Source organism: Doryrhamphus excisus, chromosome 12, assembly GCF_030265055.1.
Source record: "Doryrhamphus excisus isolate RoL2022-K1 chromosome 12, RoL_Dexc_1.0, whole genome shotgun sequence".
Classification (NCBI taxonomy): domain Eukaryota; kingdom Metazoa; phylum Chordata; class Actinopteri; order Syngnathiformes; family Syngnathidae; genus Doryrhamphus; species Doryrhamphus excisus.
In genome coordinates, this window is record NC_080477.1 from 14,299,087 (window position 1) to 14,323,777 (window position 24,691).

Sequence of the window (24,691 nt, forward strand, 5' to 3'; positions counted from 1 at the left end):
CGTGAAGAAAACTCATTTAGTTTTGAAGAAGCAACACCAAGACATATTGCGTTATTTGGAGCGAAGAGGTCATCCCCAATTCTCAGCCACTGTTTGGCTATATAGACTAAATGTCAGACAAGTAATTAGAACAGCAAGAAAGAAAGATCTTCTATGAGGACTCTATCTCACCTCTGTAGCCTTCATCCTGGCAGGCTAACTGTGGTTCAGCTGAGAAGTCGCATGTCATACGCAGCACCAACTAATGAGACATTAACAAGCAACCCACACACCTCTCATGGTTTCTTTGTGCTGTGTTTTGCATGTTATCCCCTCAAAGACAAATGAAAACCTAATCAGAAGAGCAATAAGTGAACAAGGTCATGGTTATTAAGAGCCCAGATGTCCTCACGTCAGCCGGAGACCCTCGACTTTCAAGAGGTGTGTGTATTATACATGTGGAACTCAAAGCAAACACTTGAAGAAGTCTTCATGGAGATGTGACTCTCATAATTAAAATGAGGAATTAAATATTGGACAAAAGCCCAATTGCCAAGATAATCAAGTTGGGATATCATAATAAAAGTTTCTATTTGTACAAAATATCAAGTCAAATTTTGATAGGGCAGAATGTCACAACGAAGACAATAAAACTGTAAAATATAAATATATATTTTTTTTTAAACAAGAATGTTTTGGTATTTTTATCACAAAAGAAATTGTTTTCCAGAAAGTGGGATTCGGCAAAGGTCCAGAAGTCTTCGGGAAGACTTGGGAGTGTGACCAATCACAGTGAAGTGGGTGTGCCTGGAGGCGGGCTGTGGGTGGAATAAATTAAAACAGATTGTTTTGGAAATCCAATAAATCCTAAAAATAATTCTGAACGATCTCTGAAGCTTTCTATGCGTGTTATCTTGTGTAGCTGTTTTATAGCCCATAGCTCTATCCAAAAATCTTTTTTTTTTTAAATTCTATTTCATTCATATTGTTTGTTATATTAAAACTAAGCTTTCAATCTCAACGGGGTTATCTGGTTAAATAAATGTTAAATACATATAAAAATGTTATTCATATTGCAGTGCATTTTTTTTAGAATGTTTGTTGTTCATAAAATATTATCGTAACTTTGTGTATTATTGACGTGCTTTGTAAACTTTTGTAAGGTTTTAGCTTGAGCGCTACCATACTACAACCGCGACAATGCTAACAATAGCGAGCTTGCTAGCGAGATTCATGATTAAAATGTATTAATTTAGTTAGGTCGTTAGTTAGTATATACTAGCGCTTTTAATAGTTACACAACCATTGTTGTAACAATCACCCCGTTAAAGAAGTTTGTTTATGAACCAAGAAAGCGAGCTTGATTGAGCTAATCGCCAACTGATGTATCAATATGGTAGGTACTCTATTTACTGGCTGTCTTATAACATAGTATATGTTAGTCCGCAAAATTTGCAAAGTTACCAGTTTCTCATTGGTTCAAATACTGAGTTTTTATTGATTCAGAGACGCTAATATGTCATTTGAGCATGGCCTTTGGGTCTGAAACGGGTTTTAATGTATCACTCCCATCTTATTTCTCATAACTTAGATTATATGTAAGAAATTAAAATGAACAGTAGACATTTGATTGCAGTTACAACACTTTATTGTAACCGCTCACTGTAAAACAGAACAGCACTAGCCTAAAAGTAACATCCACATAGGCACACTGGAGAGATGTTGCAATCTCAAAACATTTAAGTAAAGAAGAAGACATTTGATCATGACGCCACATGACTGCAAACTGGAAGAAAAAGACAATGTTTTCATGTCAAGTCATTACCAGTCACCCTTGAACTGAATACAATGGAAAAAATATATATTATTTTTGCTAATACTTTCCAGACACATCTCTCAAATGTTCAACCATTTCCTGTTTACATGCAAAGCAGATCCATAACACAAGTCCTTCAGAATCCCTGCAAGGTCATTTAAGAATTAACTTGCCAAATTGTGAGTACAAATTTGATTGCTTGCCAGTGCCAAAGGCTGAAATGCAACTGATGGCTCACTGCATGGGAAAACATTGTAGCAATGTTTCCAAGTTGTTTTAAAAATAGGTTTGAGTTATTAGCTGTGTCTTTTTGCAGTCTGCTTCCACAAGCAGTTATTGCCTGTCCTAAAAACCACTAGGGTGTCTGTCATTTTGCATACATTTATTTTAAACATTTTAATGCTGTAAATTGACTTTATTGTGATGGTTACTTTCTAAGCCTTCTGTAGAGGATAATGGGGTAATATCAGAGAGTGGGTATTAGAGCCACACTGAAACCCCCTCCCCCAAAACTACAATTACAAGAAACAATACCAGTAAATTTATAATATCACAATAAACATAAGACTTGTTTTTAAAGGAAAAATAATTATGCATATGAAATTCATCTTAATTTGAATAAATTCCCACACAAACCTTAACGCACCCTGAGAAAAGCAGTTCCATATATTATTCAGTTGATGTCATAATAAACAATTATTAAATTGTTCTAACACTTTCATTTTGACAACTGAAAATATATGGTTTCGCAGTGGGTTAAATAATCTCATGTAATGGTATTGATGTGACAAAACATTGACTATGCTGTTATTTTCTCAAAAGTATATCAACAACAATCATCGTATGCAAGTTTATGCTCATAATATTTAAAATAAATATTTTCCCCCAAGAATTTATTCTACTAAAAAGTTTTGACTTTTTACTGTTTTGTAATTTTATGTAGGTATTATCTTAAAATGTATTTATTTTCAAGGTGGCCCTAATACTCCTTCATATATACTGTATGAAGATAAAAGAAAAGTAGAAAAACAAGTAATTGGACTGATTAAAACAAAAGCAAATTTGATCTGCTGGATCAACAATGGCTAGTTTTGATTGAATCATAGGTATTGACAATATTTTTTTTTTCTTCACAGACAAACACGTCCAATCAACTTCCACTTCACATCAACAAACAGAACAACAGGGAAACAAACAAACAAACAACAGGGAGATATCTCAACAAGCAATGACCTCATGCACAAATTCTCTCTACCAAATAGAAAGGCAGTTTGACTGGTTGTAAACACACACTCACCTCAGTTAAAGACAAGTAACGAGACAATGTAATACAAAAAAAAAATGTGTAAACCAAGGAAGACAGACGTCCAATGTCTGCATATGATCATTTACCACTTTGTTTTTTTTTCTCATGGAACATTATAGAAAAGAAAACATCCATCAGAGTGGTCATTCAACATGCAACTGATCCAGTTGTGTCTTTCCATCCTCTAACACCATAGACGGCTGCACTTTTCACTGTGTGTGTGTGTGTGTGTGTGGAGGCATGTGCTTGTGTGTGTGTTGTGTGCAGTAATTAGCAGCACCAGTAGGCTGAGCCCAGGCCTTAGGCGAGATCTTTTTGTCAAATGTTGTTGTGGGCTATGGAGATGGTGGAGCTTTCAAAGAGTTACAGGATCCTCCCTGGCTACTGCCTGTGGTCCCCTGGTACTGTAAAGAAGCACAATATATGTAATAACATTTCAAAACAAGCATTAGTGAGCGTAAATATTAACTGTCAAAATGATAACTTCACTTTTGTAACAGTTGTTGCGACCTCAACACCGGCCAAAAATGATATTCATGATGTACGTATGTATGTATAATTTTTTTTCCATAAATATATATCCACAAAATATAATTCAAAAGCCAGTTAACCGTTTAATTTAACATGACTACAAGTATATTATGTGTAGTGATGGGCCATTTGCGAATGGACAGTTTATTCTTTGAAGTAAACAACGAGAAGTCAGTGAGCTGTCGTCCCCTGTTTTTTGTGGTCAACATATGTGTTACACACATAGGCAGTTTGGAAAGGTGAAAAAAATGCGCAGCAGGAAACAAAAACGTGTGTTCACTGTGTTTCTGAACGTCAATCTTCACGACAGATAAGCATGTTTTTTCCTCCAAAAACACCCCACCTCTTGCCCAAAGACAGCTGGGATAGGCTCCAGCATACCTGTGACCCTAGTGAGGATCACCAGCATGGAAAACGGATGGATGGAGATGGGTCTTTTTGATTTTATAATTGTTTTTCTGGTGCAATGTGTTCCATGATGAGCATATAAACGAAGCCATAAAAACACTAAGCATTTGATATAATTATATTTTGCAACCCCTTTTGGTTGGTTGCATACATGCCAAACATCCTGCCCTTTCTCACCAGAGAGCTTTAGTGATGGTGATGCCATCCTCAATTTCATCTGTACCACAATTTCACTCTTATTTACATGTGAACTGCTCATAGAAAGCTTTCCATCAGAAGGAGACTCATCTCTTGAAGCCTGAGGCCAAATCATGACAAGTTTTTGTCTTCCACTTTCTCTCTCATTAGTTTCCCACTGTGCTTTATCTAAAATGAGAAAACTGATAGCGATTTAAAAAAGTTCAAAAGCAAAGCAAGCAGGCAGGGAGTCCTTTGATAGGGCCTTGTCAGATTATACAAGAGAACCAATGTTTAGTGTTAGATTCTGGCTAGTTTGTATTCCCGTCCACATATTGCAGTGTTTCCTTGCTGTTGTTGCTTGTTGACAGTCATCTCTATTATTTCTTTTTTTTTTTTGAGTCAGTGCTTTACGACAAGCATTCAAGCTAATGTTGTTGTGTGTCACTCTCTTTCACAATGTGAAACGATGTGTCACATTAGTGGCCTTTTCCTTCCAAAGAGGATTCTGCTTAATAGCAGAGTCATCTCTTGAGGAGTAGCATAAAATATACAACTTCACACGAGTGAGTTATTACTTCTTCAGACTTCCTCATACTTTGTCTGTGAATGAATAATTTGTAATTCAACCAAAAATACAGAGGTCAAACTTCAGCAGGCATGATATCATCAATGATGACATCACAGGCAAAATACGTGGCAGGTGGGCCACGGTTAGACCTCGATGCCGTCCATTACAGACCTGGACCTATAGACAAATTATTAATATTTATTATAATTATAATAATATAATATTAATTATTATAAGTATTTTTTTGTTTTGACTCGGTGCTTCTGTTCTCATCGACGCTTTTTTGTAAGGGTTTATCAGCTCAGGAAATCCACTGACCAATTGCAAATAAAAAAAGCCATACAGGTAAAGAAGATAGAAACAATTGATATATATGGATAAAGAGGGGAGACAGCTGAGACAGAGAACACAAAAATACAACATAGCGCTCAAAGAACTGAAAAGTGGACAATTCTTTCAACTCAGAATGGACAGACCCATTAATATTCATTCTTCTCTCTTGAAGCACAAAAACAGGTATATGCTCAGAGGATATGGCGTTTATTAAAAAGTGGCGAAATGAGAGAAACGAGATTTACCAACACTCAGGTCAAACGATAAGCCTATGAACAATCCACACCAATCCTGCTCCTAATCCAGGTCAGTGGTTCCTAATCCTAACCTAACCTAAGTGGGCACCTATGCTTGAAGACATTTTATGTGAATACCCCTGTTCTGGGGAGTTGGATGTTCTCTTGTTAAGAAATAAAAGTACATTTGTTCATGGCTGTTCTTGACTTGGGACCACTTGCAACCATTCACACTGACAATAGGATCTGACCAGCAGTGTACCCTTCCTCATTAAGGGAGTTAATGAGGTGATGCATTCTTGTAATGCCCTCTTTTCCATCTGACAAAAGACTTCCTGCATTTTGCAGATAATTAATTCAAAGGCATGGGCTGTGGAATTAAAGCTAAGACACCAGCAGCATCTTTTTTTTCTCTCCACTTCAAGCTGTCTCCCTTGAGTCAAAACACTTTAACTCACTTCCTGTGAGGTTAGACTACAAAATGTGTCCACCCTGCACATCCTCAATATAGACTCCCTGGAGATGATAATACTCAATTTTGATTGACACTAGCAACTTTAACAGCAATGCTAAAAACAACAACAAATATTCCAATTGAGAATGTATGGGTCATCATGCATTGTTTAATCTATAGATTGTCCTAATCAAGGTCTGGGAGGAGATCCCCGTTTTCCCCAACATTTCTATTCCCCAACTATTCATAGTTACATAGTCACACAATAAAGTAATCACCTCAACAAGAGGGTGCCAGTGGGCCACAGGTTTTCGGGGATACGTGAGCATTTCACTCCAGTGGTCTCGACCCAAGTTGTCTGCGTCATTGCCAACCCGACACACACCGATAATCTCGTTATGGCCGACGCTGTGCGCATAGGAGAAGAAAGACAAGACATTTGGTTACAATCGATTCTGCAATGCAAAATGTTGCAAAAAAAGTTCAACAATGGGGTGTGTGGTGTGACAGAATTATTGCAGGGCATTCTAACCGGTCATAATCCATGACTGCAATCAGCAGGCTGATCTGCTCTATCGTCTCTGGCAGGACATCAAAAACAATGGCCTCGTTATAGACCGGATTCAAAGTGTTCCTTTTTGTGGAGGTCTTCCTCTTCTTCAGTCTGCGACCGTCACACATGAGAGAAACCTTTACATATGGATCTATAAGAATAGCAATGAAATATTATAAGAACAAATTCATTCACTCAAACTCAGTCAAAGCTGTGGATTTAGTAAAGAGAAGTGGGCATTTCCTTACCTGAGGCACCTGTGATATCCATGGCCTTTAGGTTGCGAGCCTTTATCATGGTGATGGTCAGCCTCCCCGCAGTCGGTAGGTAACACAGAGAAAACATCAGGTCGCCCAGGTCCACGTTATCCTAGAAGATAAAGAACTTTCATGTTAAATACAGGCACATTTACATGACTGTTTTTAGTGCTATTGTTATGGCATGTGCTGAGGGTGTAGGGCGATGTAAAGAAATGTGTTTGAATTAAAGCACACTCTGGTTTTTCCACAGTTGGAGACTTATGTTTGAGCGCAGAAAGGCAGAATCACACATTGCTCTTAAAATAACTCAAGTGGAGGGGTGAGAAGTAGCGCACACACACACGTCTGCTAAAGATCTCAGACACTAGAATCTATTTTTTCTATATGTGGTGTTCAATGAGTTTAATCAGGGTGGGACTTCAAAAAATGTTCAATGGTGGGATGATGTAAAAGAAATAGTCTATGTTGCATGCTGTGCAAGTGGGCGTTAAAAATGCTATATTGAGCAGCTCAGTCAAGCGTAACCAGGTGTGTGATTCTCAGCCGAAGCATAACTGTGCCTAATCACATGGCCACATACAGAAATCCTCTTTGATAAAATGTAAATAGATCTCCATTCTCCACAATCCTTTACAGGGCTCTACGTTAAAAACAAAAATGACTTGCCCATGGGGAATCCTTAAGGTGAGAACTACTTGCCCGAACTTGCCCCATGTAAAATAAAAAGACTGCCATAATGATATCATATATCAATATATGCTGATAATTCATCAGATAATAGTACTGATGCATTGTATTTGGAGGAATGTCTGAAAATTTGTGGAGATGTATGTTAACATGGCAAGCCATGCTACCTTACACATCGTAGTCGTAGTAAGCAGTGATATTTATAAGTTGTGCACCACAATGAAACATTTGACACATTTGTGTACTAGTAAAGTGTTTTTAATCCAGAAAAAAAAGCTCAATGGTCAAACAATAATTTGTGAAGCAAAGGTGAGAAAAATACACAGAGAAATGAAACCGCTAGGTTTTGTAGCTTGTGCAAAATCAGCACTTGGTATTGGATCTAATGGGTGGTGTTTCATTGTGACCACTTCAAATTGTCACAGCAACGTGATTCACTCACCTGTGCCATCATTTGATTTGCTGCCGCTAATAAAATACTTGTTTAGGAGGCACTGGTTCATCACTTTTTGGTGTTTTCCTTCAGAAGTTGTTGACGAATTAGACGATGTTGGCAGGGACGCCATGATAGATGTTTTCCTAGTAAAACGATCGCTGATTGGTTGATCGCGAACAAGAACGGGTGTGGGTAAAACGCGGATTGTGGATTACGGACCGCGGTCTAAATAAACGATTCTGATTGGTCCATTTCAAGATTTGCAAGGATTGGTTTGCAAATTACCACCGGAATTACGCAGTCCGTGTTTTACCAACACCCAACAAGAACCGCTTTAAAAAAACTCTTGGCAGTACGGCATGCTAAAGTGCGCTTGCCCGACGGGAATATTAATGATTGGATTTACTTGCCCGAATTTTGTTTTAACTTGCCCCGGGCCATCGGTACAACGTTATTGTCGAGCCCTGCTTTAGAACAGTAGTAATAGGACTAGTAAATGATGACCTTTTACTGCTTAATAGCTTGGCATTCACATTTTTGACCACAAAAATGTATTGCTGTACAATACAATATATGATGTTCTTTAGTGACCCAAATATAGGAGTATTTTCAGTGAAATCAAATTTCATGAATCATATTTCTTAGCTGCTCGACAGTTGTTACTTAATTGATTACTCTAATGTTAAAATTAGACATCTCAACTCTTCTGTTTGCTCACTTGAACAACCTTTTAGACATTTCCCCTGCGTTATGTCTGTCGTGGATGAATCTTTCCAGGTCACTGGTGTGAGTGAGTGACAGGAAGAACTAGTGAAAAACTATGACTTGGTGCCACCTGTTGGTTTGGATGTATAAATCTCTACCAGGGGTGTCAAAAACTAATGTACAGAGGGCCAAAACTCAAAATCGACTTTGACAACCCCCATTTTCAACACTTGTATATTTCTGTTCATTGGAATGATTAAAACACTCTTTAAAACCTTCTTGTCCTTTTAGCCAACATAATTGCTGAATGGAACACACTGATATGTATCATCAGTGCACACACACAGTGCACACATTTGATGTTGCAAACATGAGAAGGCATGCTCCAATACTCCAGGATGAAAAAAATAGTACTTCAATTCAAAATGTGGCCAAGTCAATCACAAACTGTGCAATTTCATAGTCTTTGCAGTGTATTGTATGTAAAATCTTTATTTATTTAATTTCCATATTATGATATGGTATTTTAAATCGTACTACTATCCCCATGTTAAATCTGGCAATGAAAATTACAATATGGACAGTCTCATTGGAAACCATGATGTAGTTATTATCTAATGATCTAATCCATTCAAATAAAGTAGGCACAATTGCCAATTGGCTGCAACATATTCTCCCACTGAGGCATACAGTATCGTATTTACACAGATAGCTGGCTTTTGCAACAAGGCAAACTGTGCACAGTCTGTGTCTTTGTGTGTTTGCGTTAGACGCTCAAGAATGCAAAGGAAAACAGATTGTGTGAATGGAGCATACCAGTGCTAGATGCACTGATTAACAATCAATATGTGGGTATAGAGGACATGGCCAGAAGTTTCTGCACTATACACCGAAAAACAATTATCAACTGGGAATTCACACACATTGCCAAAATCAATAAAACCTCAATTAGAGGTACTGACAAAACAACATCTCAATTGAATTTCATTTGTTTTCTCTGTCTGGTTGGGAGGAGCCTCAAACCAAACTGGAGTTATGGGGATCTCGTTGTGATATGGCACCATGCAGTACAATGACACAAGAAGACAAATGCTGCTGCCACAAAACATCCATCTGTGCTCACGTTTTAATGAACTCAACTGGCACATCCTTTTCTATATGTGCACACAGTGTAGGCTACTGGGTCTACAGTTTGCCAATGATAACAGTAATAAGCAGTGGCTCAGGAGATAGAACATGTCGTCCAGAAACCTGAAAGTTGGTTGTTTGATCCCCACTCCCACTACCCAATCACTGTTGTTGTGTCCCTAGTGTATCAATATGAATAGTGGTCGAAGAGGGGCAAATTGGCAGCCACGTTTCCGTCAGACTACCCCAGCTGTGACTACAGATGTAGATTACCACGACCAGTGTATGAGTGAGGAGTGAATGAACAATGGTGTGTTTAAAGAGAATAGACTGCTTACTTGCCACCATTCTACATAATGGTGGCAAGAATTTGAAAAACATGCATTTTGGGTTAACTGGCGACTCCAAATTGTCCATAGGTATGAATGTGAGTGTGAATGGTTGTTTGTCTATATGTGCCCTGTGATTGGCTGGCCACCAGTCCAGGGTGTACCCCGCCTGTTGCCCAAAGACAGCTGGGATAGGCTCCAATATAAATGAGACCCCAGTGAGGATAAGCGGCAGAGAAAATGGATGGATGCATGGATATTGACTTATGCATAAAACAGATGTATTGGCTGCATTTGAAATGTGTCTATGGGTTTGTAATATAACATCCCACAAAATTATGTACACTTAATGTACCCATGACAACATGACAATAACGACTCATTTTGACTGACAGTTTCAGAGATTGGCTTTCTTACCGATATCCAGTACTTAATTTTCATACCGATGTCAACCGATACTGATATAAACTGCAGCTCTTTCCTCAAATTATTGTCAGGACTAATGCAATCAGTGAAATTATACACCGGGCTCATTCAGCATGTCCACGCATTAACGTAGCATCAAGGAAACAGATTAAAGAAAGACCCTCTCCCCAATGACATAACCAGCGCTTTCATTGCAAATTGCATATATACAATCCAAAGGCAGAACTTGGAAATAATCGATCACCACGCACATACAGTACTAAGCTAACCAGCCTCTTGCTGTGTGGAGTACATATCATTATTGACAGAAAAACCAGTGCCAATATGTCTCATTCTTATATCACCAATTTGGGTGGGTGATACTGTTGGTCAGTCTTTGCTAGACATCCCTGGTCGTAGCCAACCCTAGTCACAGCTTCAATGTGGAAAAACATCTCACACATACTATAATAACAAACCATAACAGAGAAACTAACATTGTAACCTAAACTTTCAGCTGCAAATGTGTAAATATTGCCAGAATGATGCTACATGATATATATTTAGTCACTACCAAATTTCTGCTATTACAGCTGAGAGCTTCAGAAATGGATTTATGTTTAATTTGAACATCTGTGCCTCATTTATTTTGTATCACAGACTGATTTTCTGCAGTAACCAATGAGATGGATGCTAATTGTCATTACATTTCCCTACAGCATTTATCTTGCCAATTATTATACACTGTAAAAAAAAAAACTGTAGATTTTACGGTAAAAAAAACTGGCAGCTGGGTTGCCAGAAAGCCACTGTAAAAACTACTGACTTTTTTTACAGTGTAGGAAAATCTTCACAGTCCAAGTCTTTCTGACAAGATTTATGTCACAGGAGATTATTATGTGTATATTTATTATTCAGTCGCACAGATCACACTGTATTTATTTATTTACTTACCGTGGAGACATATTTGATTTCCCGGCAGAGCTTTGTCTCCCGTGGGAAATCTGCCAGATCCAAGAAGTTGTCCACGACTACTTGGCCAATAATGTCATGGCGTGAAAATCGGTCAAAGTCGTAGACGCTGAAGTGCAGCTTGCGTGTGGGAAGCTCTGAGTAGGCCACGGGAAACAGGAAGACCTCATCAAAGACAGGGTTTAATGTCTTACGGTGCACCTTAGTCTGATGCTTGGTCATCCTATCAGGCAGCAGGTAGATTTTAACATAAGGGTCAGAGGTTCCAGAGAAGTCCTTGGCTGGGAGGTCCTCCGCTCTGTGGATTTTAACAATCAGCTGCTCCAAGTCACAGTCAAACTTCAGGATGAAGTGGAGGCGCCCGCAGGCTCCGCCTCTGTGACTACCGTCATCCCCCTCCAGAGAACGCTGTTTGTAGAGCTCCGGTTTGAGGCGCCCAAGGCCCAGTCCCATTCCAGTGAGGGAGTCCTGTCTTTGGAACTGAGTCACGTTGAAGTCAGGGTTGGACAAGTTCATATGTCGGTGTATGGAGCCTTGTCTGTGGACAAAGGACATAGTTAGAGTTTACACACTCATTAGTAACAACTTTGTGTTGCTTCCTGTTGACTGGAAAGCTCTGCTTTTGAACTATTATGGCTACGGGTGTAAGAATTTCTTTTAACGATTCAATTAGATTCACAATTTGTGGTTACCGATACAATTCAAGGATGATATGGGTTAATTTAGAAAGATACAATCCAAAACGATTCAGTAAATTTAAATCAATTCATCAACTTATTATACAGTGTGACTTTGAAATAAATACCTGGATACTGGACGGTGCAGGTGAAGTTTCAGAAATTCCCATTACCATAAGCTAATCAGGTGTAAATGATGAATAATGATGAGAATAAATGAAAAAAAAATGTTCAAATCAGGTAAGAAGTTCGTATAGCTTGGCATGATGAATTATTGACTTTAAATAGCTGCTGCAGGTTTTCCTTTCACAGGGAAACTAAGGAATGATTTTTCTTGGCTCCTGCCAGACCAGTCCACAAACTTTTGGTCCGTCCTCCTGTCTAAATAACAAACAAGTTATTGGGCGAGCCATGACGCTGTGAGTGCAGCTGATTTTTTGATTGAAAACCTATATACACTCCATGAGGTGTCCTAATTTTTAGATAGATTTCATCAATGCTGTATCATTAACAGACAAATGCAAATACGTTTTGCTTGATGGAGGACATGTGTGTGTGGGTGTGTGACATGAGTGTTCTATTTTTTTCCACATGATTGTAAATCTGATGTAGTTAAAAAATAACTGACCCAGTTTCCGACATGGAGTGCCCGGAGGGTGAAGGTTCCGTTGTCTGTCTCTGAATCCGAGGGTTAGTGTGAACCCTATTTTCACGATTTTTCTCCTGCTGGGCATCAAGTGGAATGTCTGGAGACGTAAAACTGATCTTCATGGCTGCCTCCGGTGGAGCCAGGACTACAGGGGGTGGTGATACAGGTGTACCGGGAGCCTCCACAGAAACAACTGACGCCACAGGAGTGGGTTCCTTGGCGATAGAGCATTGTGAAGACTCACGGCGGTTGTGGACTGGGGGGTCCACGGCCGTGTAGACTGGCTGCCTGGGTACCGGCTGGGTGGGTAGGGGACTCATGGCCGGGTTGAGGTGCCCGCCATGGGGCTCCTTGGTTGTGGGGAATAGACCACGTTCCCTCCATGGTATCCAACAGAGTTTCCAGGAAACAAAGAGCGATACCCCAAATAGAGCCAAGCCACAGGCTGTCACAACCAGAGACAGAAGACTCACCGACACATCTGGAAAAGAAAATTAAGAAGAGTATAATTTCTGTTATTTATGCAACAACCATGACTCACAACTTGGGGGCAAAGGGTGAGCAAGAGACATTCATTCATTCATTCATTTTTTACCACTTATCCTCATGAGGTTCACGGGGGGTGCTGGAGAGAGACGGGGTTCACCCGGGAATGGTGGCGAGCCAATCATAGGGCACATATAGACAAACAACCATTCACACTCACATTCATACCTATGGACAATTTGGAGTCGCCAATTAACCTAGCATGTTTTTGGAATGTGGGAGGAAACCGGAGTACCTGGAGAAAACCCACGCATGCACGGGGAGAACATGCAAACTCCACACAGAGATCTCCAAGCTGTGAGGCCTGAGCGCTAACCGCTCGGCCGCTGTGCAACCCAGCATGAGACAAAACATTTTGATTTTGTATGGCACACAGAGTACTTATGAAATAAAAGTACAGTGGCAATAGGGGAAAGGCACAGCAGCATCCAATTAATTAAGAATAGAAAATAAAAAATTAATTAACAATAACATGAATGTTGCAATCACTGTATGTAAGCGCTACAAGATAAAAAAAAAAAAAGAAATGCCCCCCAAAAAAGCCAACTACGTACACAAACCCCAACAATTATTAAGAAATGCTGCAATTTCCCAGAACAGAACTTAGCACTTCCGAGGGCGTCAGACAGGTATATGCATCCTTAAAGAGATAAGTGGGATGACCACGACACCCATCTTCCAAAACCTCCACTGGCTTCCAATTAAATATAGCATACAGTTTAAAATGCTTCTATTGACTTTCAAAGCACTACACAATGTGGCTCCACACTACCTCATAGATCACCTTCACTCCCCAAATCGTCCCCTCTGCTCCACTGTCACCAACCTCCTGCCACCACTCTCAATGGGCAAACATCTGGACCTGGGGCGACACAGCCTTTTGCTTCGCTGCCCCCTCCCTTTGGAAGCCTCTCCTCCACCTGCCCATAACTGCACTGACCTGTCCACCTTCAGGAGTCATGCCAACACCCACCTCTTCAAACTGGCTTTTAATGTTTAATGCTTCTAAAAGTCACAACAACAACAAAGTAAAAAAACTGCATACAGTGCGTAGTTTATGTCAGAACTGACAACACATTATTTACAGGCTTTTGCTGGCCACAAAAATTAGGTAGCGGGTCAAATCTGGCCCCCGGGCCACCTAATTTTCTCCACTGCTCTTGGAAAGGCACGACTTTACAAATTTGTCATCACAGGCAACAATTTCAATAAGTGTGTTTATTCTAAAGCTATTGTTCTGTTTTCTAGATTAATAACAATTATCTAATGTCTGGTATCTTTTATGACAAATACACAGTCATAAACATATACTGTATGTGCATTTCAACAGCAGCTGCCTGGATAGCTCAAAATTGCTTTTTCATTGGTACTAAGGATGACCCTTAGCTGCCCTGCAATGTGGCGGGCGTGAAAAAAAAAAAAAAATATATATATATATATATACATGATGTTTGCCCTAAGCTGTGCTTGCACTAAATAGAAATTTGTAATTAGGGAATTTACACCAGCGATTGACCGGGCAAGTCCCAAAGATCGACTGGTCAATCACGATTGACACTGGCCTAGAGCCTCAAATCTCTGCAAGTGTACAGGTATGTACACATTCCCAAGCTTTTCTAAACAACAAAGGAGTCAATCTAAACAGCATGTTCAGATGACATAACAAGCAAATTGTCCCTATATAGTACACTTAACATCAACCTATGGTTATTTGCGGCTTAACCAGACACATTCTAGTTAAGGACTGACACCCCCACAGGGTGGTCCACCCCACTATTTGAGAAGCACTGCCATAAAAGGAGGTGAGGTGTGACCAAATAGTCATGTTCTTCAACTCTTATTTTTTCACAAGGTGAAATATTTTAGAAGGAAATAGATCAAAATAAACTGCTGAACGGCATAACGGTCCAGTCTTTTACAAGAAATTCTAATTAAGAGTTAAAAATGGATATCTCTCCTGCCTGCAGACATGAGTGGTGTGCAATTTCATGCACATCAAACCACGATGTGTGAATAGTTTAATGAACACATTAGCAGCTGTCAGAACTCGAGAATTATAAAGTTTGCAGGTGTGTACGAGTTACTGTGTCGTTGTACCTATTACATGCATCTACTGGAGGGCTCAGTGTAGTCAGGTGCCTTGAAATGAGCACATATTTATTATGTAGTAAAATAAATACAGCCAATACTTGATGCGTTTTGCTTTGGATGATGGGTTTTACTTCAAAGTCATTATAGTGATTTATGAATATAAAAAAACTACCATTGTCCAGATACCTCTGGATTAACTCTATAATATACTTTGCTTTTATGTGTGTGGTATTATTTTAGGTAGGAAGACAGACTCAAAGCTGCAAAGCCCTGTTAGGTAATGTTCATTATATTAAATACATAAGGCCCTTGATATTGTTGTATTACAATTTTAATCAGCATGTGCAAGACTCAACTGTTGCCCGGCAACAAGTGTTGGGAAGAAGCTGGGAAAGCAGCCTGTGTATCTGTGAAGGTGGCTCATACTTCTAATTAGCAGCAAATCAGGCCAGCAGTTACTGTGTATTGTGATGAATTGGTAATTGACCTAACCGTTTCTCTTGCAGTGGTGTTATATTGAAGATATGTAGTATATTCTACCATACACATATTGTTATTACATTCATACCTGCTTCTTTAATAATAGCTTGCAAACTCCATGTAAATGCAAGCTGATGCTCACACACATGCTCCAGAGCAGCATTTTAATAGCATCACTCTGCTGTATCATTCTGACAATGCCTATTATTGTCTCGTTTCGCCTCGTTCTGTGGGAGGCCAGTGAGGCATACTTGGACTCCGGTCATGTCTTGACTCTGCCGCATGGTACCGTTAATAAAGCCAGTAGATTTTATAGACTTTAGCTTTAATGCACATTTGTATGGATTATTCAACGTGGCAAGAAGCAGCTGAAAGGGAAATTAATCATAATGATTACAGTTCACGTAATCATTGTGAGCAACGAGGCAAACGCCAATTTCACTTGCAAGATAATGATGCAGTTAGTGCACAATTTCTTTACATGTCAAATAACAGCACTTTTTGACTAAACATTTTGCTATGGATAACCGTCAAAAAATGTGAAATATAAACATATTACTTTTAATGGTTACCTTCAAAGACATCTATCTATCACCCCTCACTGTATACTGTGCACTTACTGCACCGGTTCACTTATTCACAGCTGCACTCCATTCACAGCCTCTTTTGAATGCACAGATTCAGGTCAGTTTGATTTCGACAAATGTCTAACACATGAATCTACAATGGCACGAGACCACAGCCAAGCTATCTGGATTTGGCTGTATAGCAGATTGCAAACCTCTTGCATAGAGTCACTTTTTCAGCAGATTAATTCATTGACCTGTTTTCTACCTTTTATCCTGTCAGAGTCTGTTCAGAGAGTTAGGTGTGAGATGGGGTACACTGTGGACTGGTGACCAGCGAATCACAGGGCACATCTAAACAAACAACCATTCACACTTGCATTCACACTTACAGACAAAACCCTTGCAGGCAAAGGGCTGCGATTTGAACCCAGAACTTTCTTGTTGTAAGGCAGACATTCTCGGTTGCTAATTCGCAAAAAACATAAAAAAATGTAATTGATTTGATTGATCAATTGATTGACAATTGTTACCATCACCTTAATTGAAACCCATTTCAGCCCCTTTCAGCGGATCAATATAGTGTTAAAAACATAATGAAAAAAGGTTAGCTTTGTGCAACCATGTCTGCTGTTTGTTATCCTCACTGCCTTTATCCACAGTATTGTATGCAGCTCAGCAGTCCACTCTCTTTTTCCATGCTAAGACATCATTGCCTCGAGATTCTATATGTTTCATGGTGGTCAAATCCACGTACACATCACACTTAATGAGCCAAATGTAATTAATTATAAAAGAACAATCTACACATTAATTACTGATTTTACTTCTGGTGTCTGTGGCCTGTATAGGAAATGTAACACTTTACTACATTAAATGTATTATCAGCTGCATCTGCATTCCCTCAAATAGAATGGTGGCCTCCACACTAATATGTTATGTTTAATAAACGTCACAGCTACGTTCGCTCTGCAATGTTTGTAAAATAATTTCTATGTTTACCGATTGGTCATTGCAGGAGACCATTACTAAATATAACAGTCTGAATCAAGGTGTCATCTTACAAACAAACTATTCACACACCAACTAAACCATCAAAAGGCATATCTCAGAAATAAACCAATAATAGAGGTGTAAAATAAAGAAAATAATTATGGGAAATGTTTTCCCATAATTATCAGAGCAAAGCACTTCATTGGAGGACAAGCAACATAGACATTGCTGCATGGCGCTGCAACGCTGAGCCAGAGGACCCAGAGCCCAGAGGGAGGTTGACGTCATTGCAGCGCCTCAATGAATGTGATGCTCGGACGCAATTCATTAAGGGAAAAATTTAAGAGTTGGTTATATATGGCATCTATTACATTTGCAAGTGTATGTGTAGCTTACGGCCACACTCTATGTGCTAAGCTAAGCAGAGTCAGGCCTGGTTAGTACTTGGACAGGAGACCAAGTAAGCGACCGGTCCAAGGTGTACCCCGCCTCTCGTCTGAAGACAGCTGGGATAGGCTCCAGCACGGCCATGACCCTTGTGAGGATAAGCGGTAGAAAATGAATGAATGAAGTGTCTGGTAAAATTGGATGAAGTGCACAATCTCTCTTCTTGGAGCTTGGCGACTGGCCATCTATACCACCGGGGGGGCGTGCAGTGAAGGTGGTTGAGGACTATAGGTACTTGGGACACCATATTTGACAACCTCCCAAGTTTGTTCTTCAACATAGAGGGGATCCTCAAGAAGTGTGACCAGAGACAGTGTCTTCTGAGGAGGCTGAGTTCATTTGGAGTTGAAAAACTGCTGTTGACTATCTACCACTCCTTCACTGAGAGCATGTTAACATTTTCATTTAACCCGGGGTTTTACCCAGTTAATCTTTAGGACCAGACATACTTGTTCAGCATCAGCTCCAAAATCAGACAAACAGTGCCCTTTCTGTATATTGTGGCCAGCACATAACACACTGCTCACAGGATGCTTCCCATGCACTACACTCTGAGTGTCTCCCATCACGTCGTAGTTTAAACTGCTCACTCTGCAAAACACAGAGGAGGGCGACCTTTACCTCCACAGCAGTCCAGCATCTGAACTCTGACACCTCCCTGTCCAGATCTTGTCCAACCCCAATTTAATTTCCATTGTTTAATGGTATAGCTTCCTTTGTTTTATTGTCTGATGTTCCATTTGTTCTTGTCCTGCTCCTCGGTATGCTGCTCTTTTTGCCTTTCAAATTTCCCCTCCGGGATGAATGAAGTGTTTGAAATTGAAATTGAACACACGTCAGAGACAGGCATGGACAAACAAGCAGAGCTACCGACACAGAAAACAGCGTATTCATAGTAAGGCTTACAAACGAAATTTAAAACATTCTAAATTCCAGGATCAAAATAGATTTTGGGAAACACTTCAATACACTATTGTGGGACCTCTGAGACTATTTAAAATAGATGGAAATCGCACAAAATGGGACGTTCAACGTCTTATACTTGCTGTGCAGTTGACCAAATAAAGGCCACCAGTCATTATATGGGGAAATACAGATATTAGGCCATTAGCATGCATAGTAGATGAAAAATAATACACTATATGTTTGGACATACACAGATAACACTGGATAAGGTAATTTGAGCCTGCTAAGTCAGAGCAAGACTGAGTATTGTGTGGGCACTGTCAGAAGGCTTCACACAGTCGCTGACAAAGCGTCCTCTCTCTGCGCTTGGAGATCCTGTGAATACCAACCAGAGTATGTGTGATTTGAGGGAGGAATGTGGAGAAATGCAGGGACCTAAGATGTGAGGACACCATCATGTGGGCCGGTTGCCAGAGAAAGCGGAATGAGGGAAAAAAAATCTATCGACATCTGTAAAGATTCAGAGAGTGTATAACAACACAGTGAAGCAATTTTGTAGCATGGGGCCTTCAAAGATGCAGCAGTGTAGGAGGCAACCTAGTGCTGAAAAGGCAATCTATGAGAATGCCTCCCTCTTGAGATGTTTCGATTTGTCTGAAAATTGTCTCTGAGTGATATATGCTCATGATTCCAACCATACAGGGAAAACAACTAAACATGGGAGTGGTGGTAGGTTCGGTAGTTGGAGTTCTTCACATGCCCGAGGTGCAAGGTTCAATACTACGCCTGTGAATCAACCACAAACCACCAACCACCTTCTTGCTCATCTTTGAATCAAGGCTTTTCTTGGTGAGGGGCCAAAATGGCTGCCAGTCATCCCTCGCTACATCCTGGTTCGAACATTGTGCCCTCAGAAATTAATAAATTATTACTGTTGGTCTGTTACTGTTAATTAAATAATTAAATTAGTATTTTACTGCATCCATCAAACCCTGCCTCTCACCTGAAGTAAGCTGGGATAGGCTCCAGCATACCTGCGACCCTAGTGAGGGTAAGCGCCATAGAAAATGCATGGATGGATGGATGGATGCATTATCCGAGGGACGAGTTTAATCGTATAAATGTACTTTAATACGCTTCAACCTGAAATAGGCATGTACTGTATGACCAATTAGCATCCTCTTAAGGAGATAGAGGTGGCACCTACAGTACATGGATCTACATGGTTATAGCTCAGAAGTAAAAGCTGGATAAAAAAAAATGGAGGAGGTTGTGGAGCTTCTCCAGTACAAAAGTGCAAAAGTATCTGGCAACAAAAGGTACGCTGATCTATCCAAATTTTGAATTTGGCAAATTGGACTTTGGAATTTGGGACCCTGATTTTGGCATAATTTCCTATTTCCTGTTATGCACCGTATGCTGCAACTTCATTTGTGCTTGAGGGCGTTGAGTGTGCACTTTGTGCGTGATCAGCAATTAGCGTGCTTTTTTTATTTTGCCTGTGGCTTCTACTAGTTGGGTAATTGTCTTTGCTTTCATGGTTTGTTGTTTTAATGCATCCCCCCGGATTCCTGTTAGCTTTTTGTAGTTATTGTATTATTGTAATATTGTCCATTTTAGACATGTTCTTGTTCCACACCATCCATGAGAATTTCTCTTTGCCCTAGCCTTTCTTCCTAGTTGTTATTTGATTCTTTATATTCTTTTTGAGCCGTGCTTCGTCATGTGAGCCACTAGCCAGTCAATGCAGGTTGCATTGAGTTGTTGAGTGTCTTTAAACATGAGTACAGATAATGACAAAATTCATTCGTTTCATACTCGTATCTGAATGCATTATTTGTAACAGATTCTCATTTATAACGAGTATCCGGCTCATCCCTGCTAGCCACAACTGATTGTTATATTGTTTACAAACTCAGGTAATAAGTCCTTGGCCACAAGCAGGCTGTAGGGGCAAAATGCCAAAGCCACTAGCTCCTGGATGTTGCTTTAATGGCTTTCAGTCAGAGCAGTTCTTTTGAGATGGTGAAACAGTAAATAGTAGGAAAGCTATGCATCAGTGTCCACCTGTGAGACTCATATGGTACAGTCTGGTGGTACTCTTACACTATAGTTGCATTTGGTCATCATACGACCACATCAAATATGTGATCATGTGAAATTTTGCACAGTGCTGTATGAGAAGTAATTTGATCTAAACATGCAGAGCCCTGGGTGCTTTCCTTGGTGGAAATGATGTTTTAACAAACTTGTCTAGTGCCACAAGTTTACTCTGGCCTTATGGATATGAATATTCTAAACTGGCTGTCCTTTTCCCAAACACTTTGAAAGAAGCATTTGTGAATCAAACTCAGATTTGGCTACATTTCCTTTACAGACACGGTTATCTTTTAAATATAGTATGTATTAATGGCATGGGACAATGTTCTTGCAAAGGTTGTATTGAGCAAAATGAGGTTGCCTGGGACAGTTGTGCCATAGTGTGGATAGCTCAACTTTCCAGGTAATCAACAAGACTGCTGGTTGGAGCCAAGCAGCGCACTCCAATTTGCCTCAATTGCTTCAAGACACCAATAATCAACAATCAATTCCACACAATCAACCATTAGTTCATCAATGTGTCAATCCATATACAGTAATCCCTTGTTTAATCACAGTTATCTGGTTACAGACCAAGTAGGTTTCTTTTCTAATAAATTTAATATTTTAGTCGTATATTTCAGTAGTTGGAGCACTGAAAATGTGTTTCCGACCATATAACTACTGTTTTTATTTTTGAATTATGAGAGCCCTCTAAACATGAAATAACACTCGTATAACCACATTATATTATGGTATTACATAATTGAAAAGCCATTTAAGACATAAATAAAACTTGTGTGTGTTGCTATAAATATGTTCCCGAGGGGTGAAGGACAAGAATTAATGTCAGGATTGAGTGTTAGTTCGTGTTTTAATGGAATTTTTATTGGGGACCGGTTGTGAGATTCAAATTCAAAACTATTGGCATTCCAGTGATCAACTCTGGTTTGTATGTGTGTCAGTGTGGTATGCTACATATCATTCAAAGCATCTTCAATCCAGTTGAAAATTTGCTAGAATATGCATTTTGCACATTTGGACCTTAATGAGGTTTTAAGTACTGGTACAATGTGGAAAAAATCTATGGTGGAGTGAGACAAAAAATATTTGGAACTTGTCATTAAAAAAAAAAGATGATAATAAACTGAAATAGTTTTTTTCACCTGATTTAAACTTTAAAACCACAGGCTATAAAAGCCAAAATCTGCTCAAAAGTCTCATTTTCTGTCAGGCATTCACAGGGTCATGCCCTCCTGATGGTTAAATCTAAAAAGCTTTCCCTTCTTGAACATGGTCGGTTTGTCGAGCTGCATAAGCAAGGGCTCTCACAGCGTGCAATTGCTGCTGAGGTTGGACGATGTAAGATAGTCATTTGAAATTCTTTGAAAGATCCTGAGCATTATGGAACAAAAAAGTGAATTGCATCTTTATTGACAAACAATGGGCTATATTCAACCACAAACATTATGATTTATTAATTAAAATATTTTTGAAAAACCATAATAGAGTGAAGCAAGTGGTGAGTTCCAAAGCATTGTTTGTTTCTTTCAGCTTTTTCCTGATTATGAAGTCGCCACAGCAGATCTTTTTGATCCGTATACTTATTTTTGGCTAGAGCCCTATATATTCCGGATGTCCTTCCTGATGAATACCGATGATGCTGACTAGTGGAGATTCAAACCCAAGGCTCCAAAGACCAGAAGGGAAACCACTACACCACTACACAATAGTACTATTTACTGCCCCTGTCTAAAGCCAGGGCATCTCTGAAGAACGTATCTTCATATCTAACATATTTATAACATATCTTTGAACATATCTCCTCATCTTTGTAAGGCCAATGTGCCATAGTCACTATGTGAAAATAAATCCTGAACTCTGACTTATAATTGCTTCCTTAGTCATATTGATGTGTCATCACATAGCTGTCAGATGATTTGTATTTATCAAATTCCACCTCGTGGTTAGCAAACGCTGAGGAGGATGTGCAAGTGAGGGAATGCAAATAGTTACTAATGAGCTCATATAGGTTGAATGATGATGAACCAGTGTAATATTCAAACAAAAGATGAATGAGTAAAACGTCTCACTGCTGTCTGCCACACGCGCGCGCGCGCGCACACAGGCACACATACACATACAAGGGTGAAACGTGACATTTGTGACTGAATATGCAAGCCGGTGTTGAGATATACTGCTATCCCTGCAACACAATTTAGCAACTTCAGTAAGTCCACTGAAAAAAAAAAACATTGGAAAACACACACAAACATACACACATTTTAATACAATAATAAGTGCAAGAGTATGCAAATTCTTGTCTGTGCAAAGTCATGACTATATTGCAATAATGTAAAAAAAAAAACTACAGATAAACGATCTTATTGTATTTAACCTGCAAGAGAACAATGCACGAATATTTGATTGCAATGGAAATTCAATAGAATATTATACGATTATACCCAAACGTGGACAAATTATTGCAATGACAAACTCATGCAATAATTTGTCCACATTTGGAGTTGAAGGTGTATTTTTAGAAGTCACATGCCTTTACATCCATTCATTTGAAAGCCTTTCTCCTCACCTGAGTCCGAGTAGCGTGGTCTGGCCAAATCACGGAAATAGTAGATGAAATCCAAGCAGTTTTCGCTCTGCACTTCCCCCCTGGAACAAAGATCCGAGAGGAGTTCAAGTGCCTTTTGACAAATCTCGTCATCTCTGTCTCCAGGCATTTCCCACCAGCATCCTTAAATCATGGAGGTTCTCTTAGAGGCACCACCACAGCGGTCTGCTCGCCTCACACTCACGTCTTTACCACGCTGCCAGTCGAGCGCTCATCAGGCGGCACACCTACCCACGCGATGGAGGATCACACATAAAACCCCCACAAACGAAGGAACAAAAAAAAAAGTGAGACCAAAAGCGATGAGCGTGTCCCACGTGTGCCTTAAACGGTGATCTGTGTGACGTTTTTACTCATGTGTGGTCTTCAAAGTAGGTGTGCTGCGGCTGCACACTAAAAAGCCACCGGTTGAATCCACGCATTGACACTGCGGCGTGGAGTGCTTGTCCATGGTACTGGCACGTGCGCGCGCCTTCGCGATTTAGCGTGCACTACGCAACAGTGTGGTGCGAAAGTGTATGATTCCATAAGAGTCCATAAGAATCATATGTATATGCATACATACATATAGCTCAGTGGTTACTTCAATGTGCAATGTGCACCAATATAGCTGTGCTAAAATTGTCAGATTTCTTCAGTAAAACTACATGAAAATATTACAAATATATATATATTCTTACAAATGTGGTTGTAGTTTGTAGCATACTGACTGTAGAAATGTATTTTTTTTTCTGCCATGCTCTACTTCACAGTGTGTTGCTTTTCCTTATTTCCTGTTCCGTGCTCCTATTTTGTACATTGGTTTCCTGTATTGTGTTGTTCTGCTTTCGCTACAAACCTAATCGGAGGAGTCTGTCAGCGCAGCTGTTGCTCATCTACCGTTAGATGATGTCTGTCACCAAGGTTTTTCATTGCATTCCTCTACATCCCCTCTCGCTACATTCATGTCACTTTTTGTCCCCAAGGTGCATCTGTGCGTCCTTTTTTGTACCATAGTCTTTTCTTCTTTTGACCCCCCCTGCAGCTGTTATTGTTGGCTCATGCTCAGGGTTAAAGACTGTTTTATCTGTGCTTCACTGTTTTCTCTGCATCCTGGGGTCACAAAACACGCCTCGTGGTGACACTTGCCAATATGTTCATCAGCTTGCGTAACTAAACCAAAGTATTAGAAACATCTGACTGCGGCCGACTTTGCTAAACAGTAAAAACAACATGATTGGTGGGATTTACAAAATCACAAACCTCCTTCCGTATAGCTTAGCATATTCATGTGTTTTGGGGTTTTTTTTCACGCCCACACAGTTTAAAGGCAAGCCATTCCCATCCTTTTTCTATACCACTT

The 24,691-nt window shown here is 39.7% G+C and overlaps 1 protein-coding gene and 1 long non-coding RNA gene across 2 annotated transcripts in view; one reads left to right on the forward strand and one right to left on the reverse strand.

Annotated features, from left to right (window-relative positions):
- Positions 1-24,691, forward strand: part of LOC131139239 (uncharacterized) — a 206,532-nt gene that overhangs the window by 177,918 nt on the left and 3,923 nt on the right. The window lies entirely within an intron of this gene.
- Positions 1,611-23,770, reverse strand: syt9a (synaptotagmin IXa). The gene is made up of 7 exons (XM_058088627.1): positions 23,311-23,770; positions 12,592-13,093; positions 11,269-11,824; positions 6,613-6,733; positions 6,344-6,515; positions 6,090-6,219; positions 1,611-3,505 (listed from the first exon to the last, which is right to left on the reverse strand). The coding sequence occupies exons 1-7, from the start codon at positions 23,456-23,458 to the stop codon at positions 3,437-3,439; spliced, it is 1,698 nt and encodes a 565-aa protein (XP_057944610.1). The 5' UTR covers positions 23,459-23,770; the 3' UTR covers positions 1,611-3,436.

Coding starts and splice junctions, on each gene's coding strand:
- syt9a (XM_058088627.1), bottom strand. CDS start 23,458: ATGCCTGGAGACAGAGATGACGAGATTTGTCAAAAGGCACTTGAACTC. Junction 13,094..23,310: donor ACCACGCTACTCGGACTCAG/GTGAGGAGAAAG, acceptor TTTCTTTTCCAG/ATGTGTCGGTGAGTCTTCTG. Junction 6,516..6,612: donor GGATATCACAGGTGCCTCAG/GTAAGGAAATGC, acceptor CTATTCTTATAG/ATCCATATGTAAAGGTTTCT.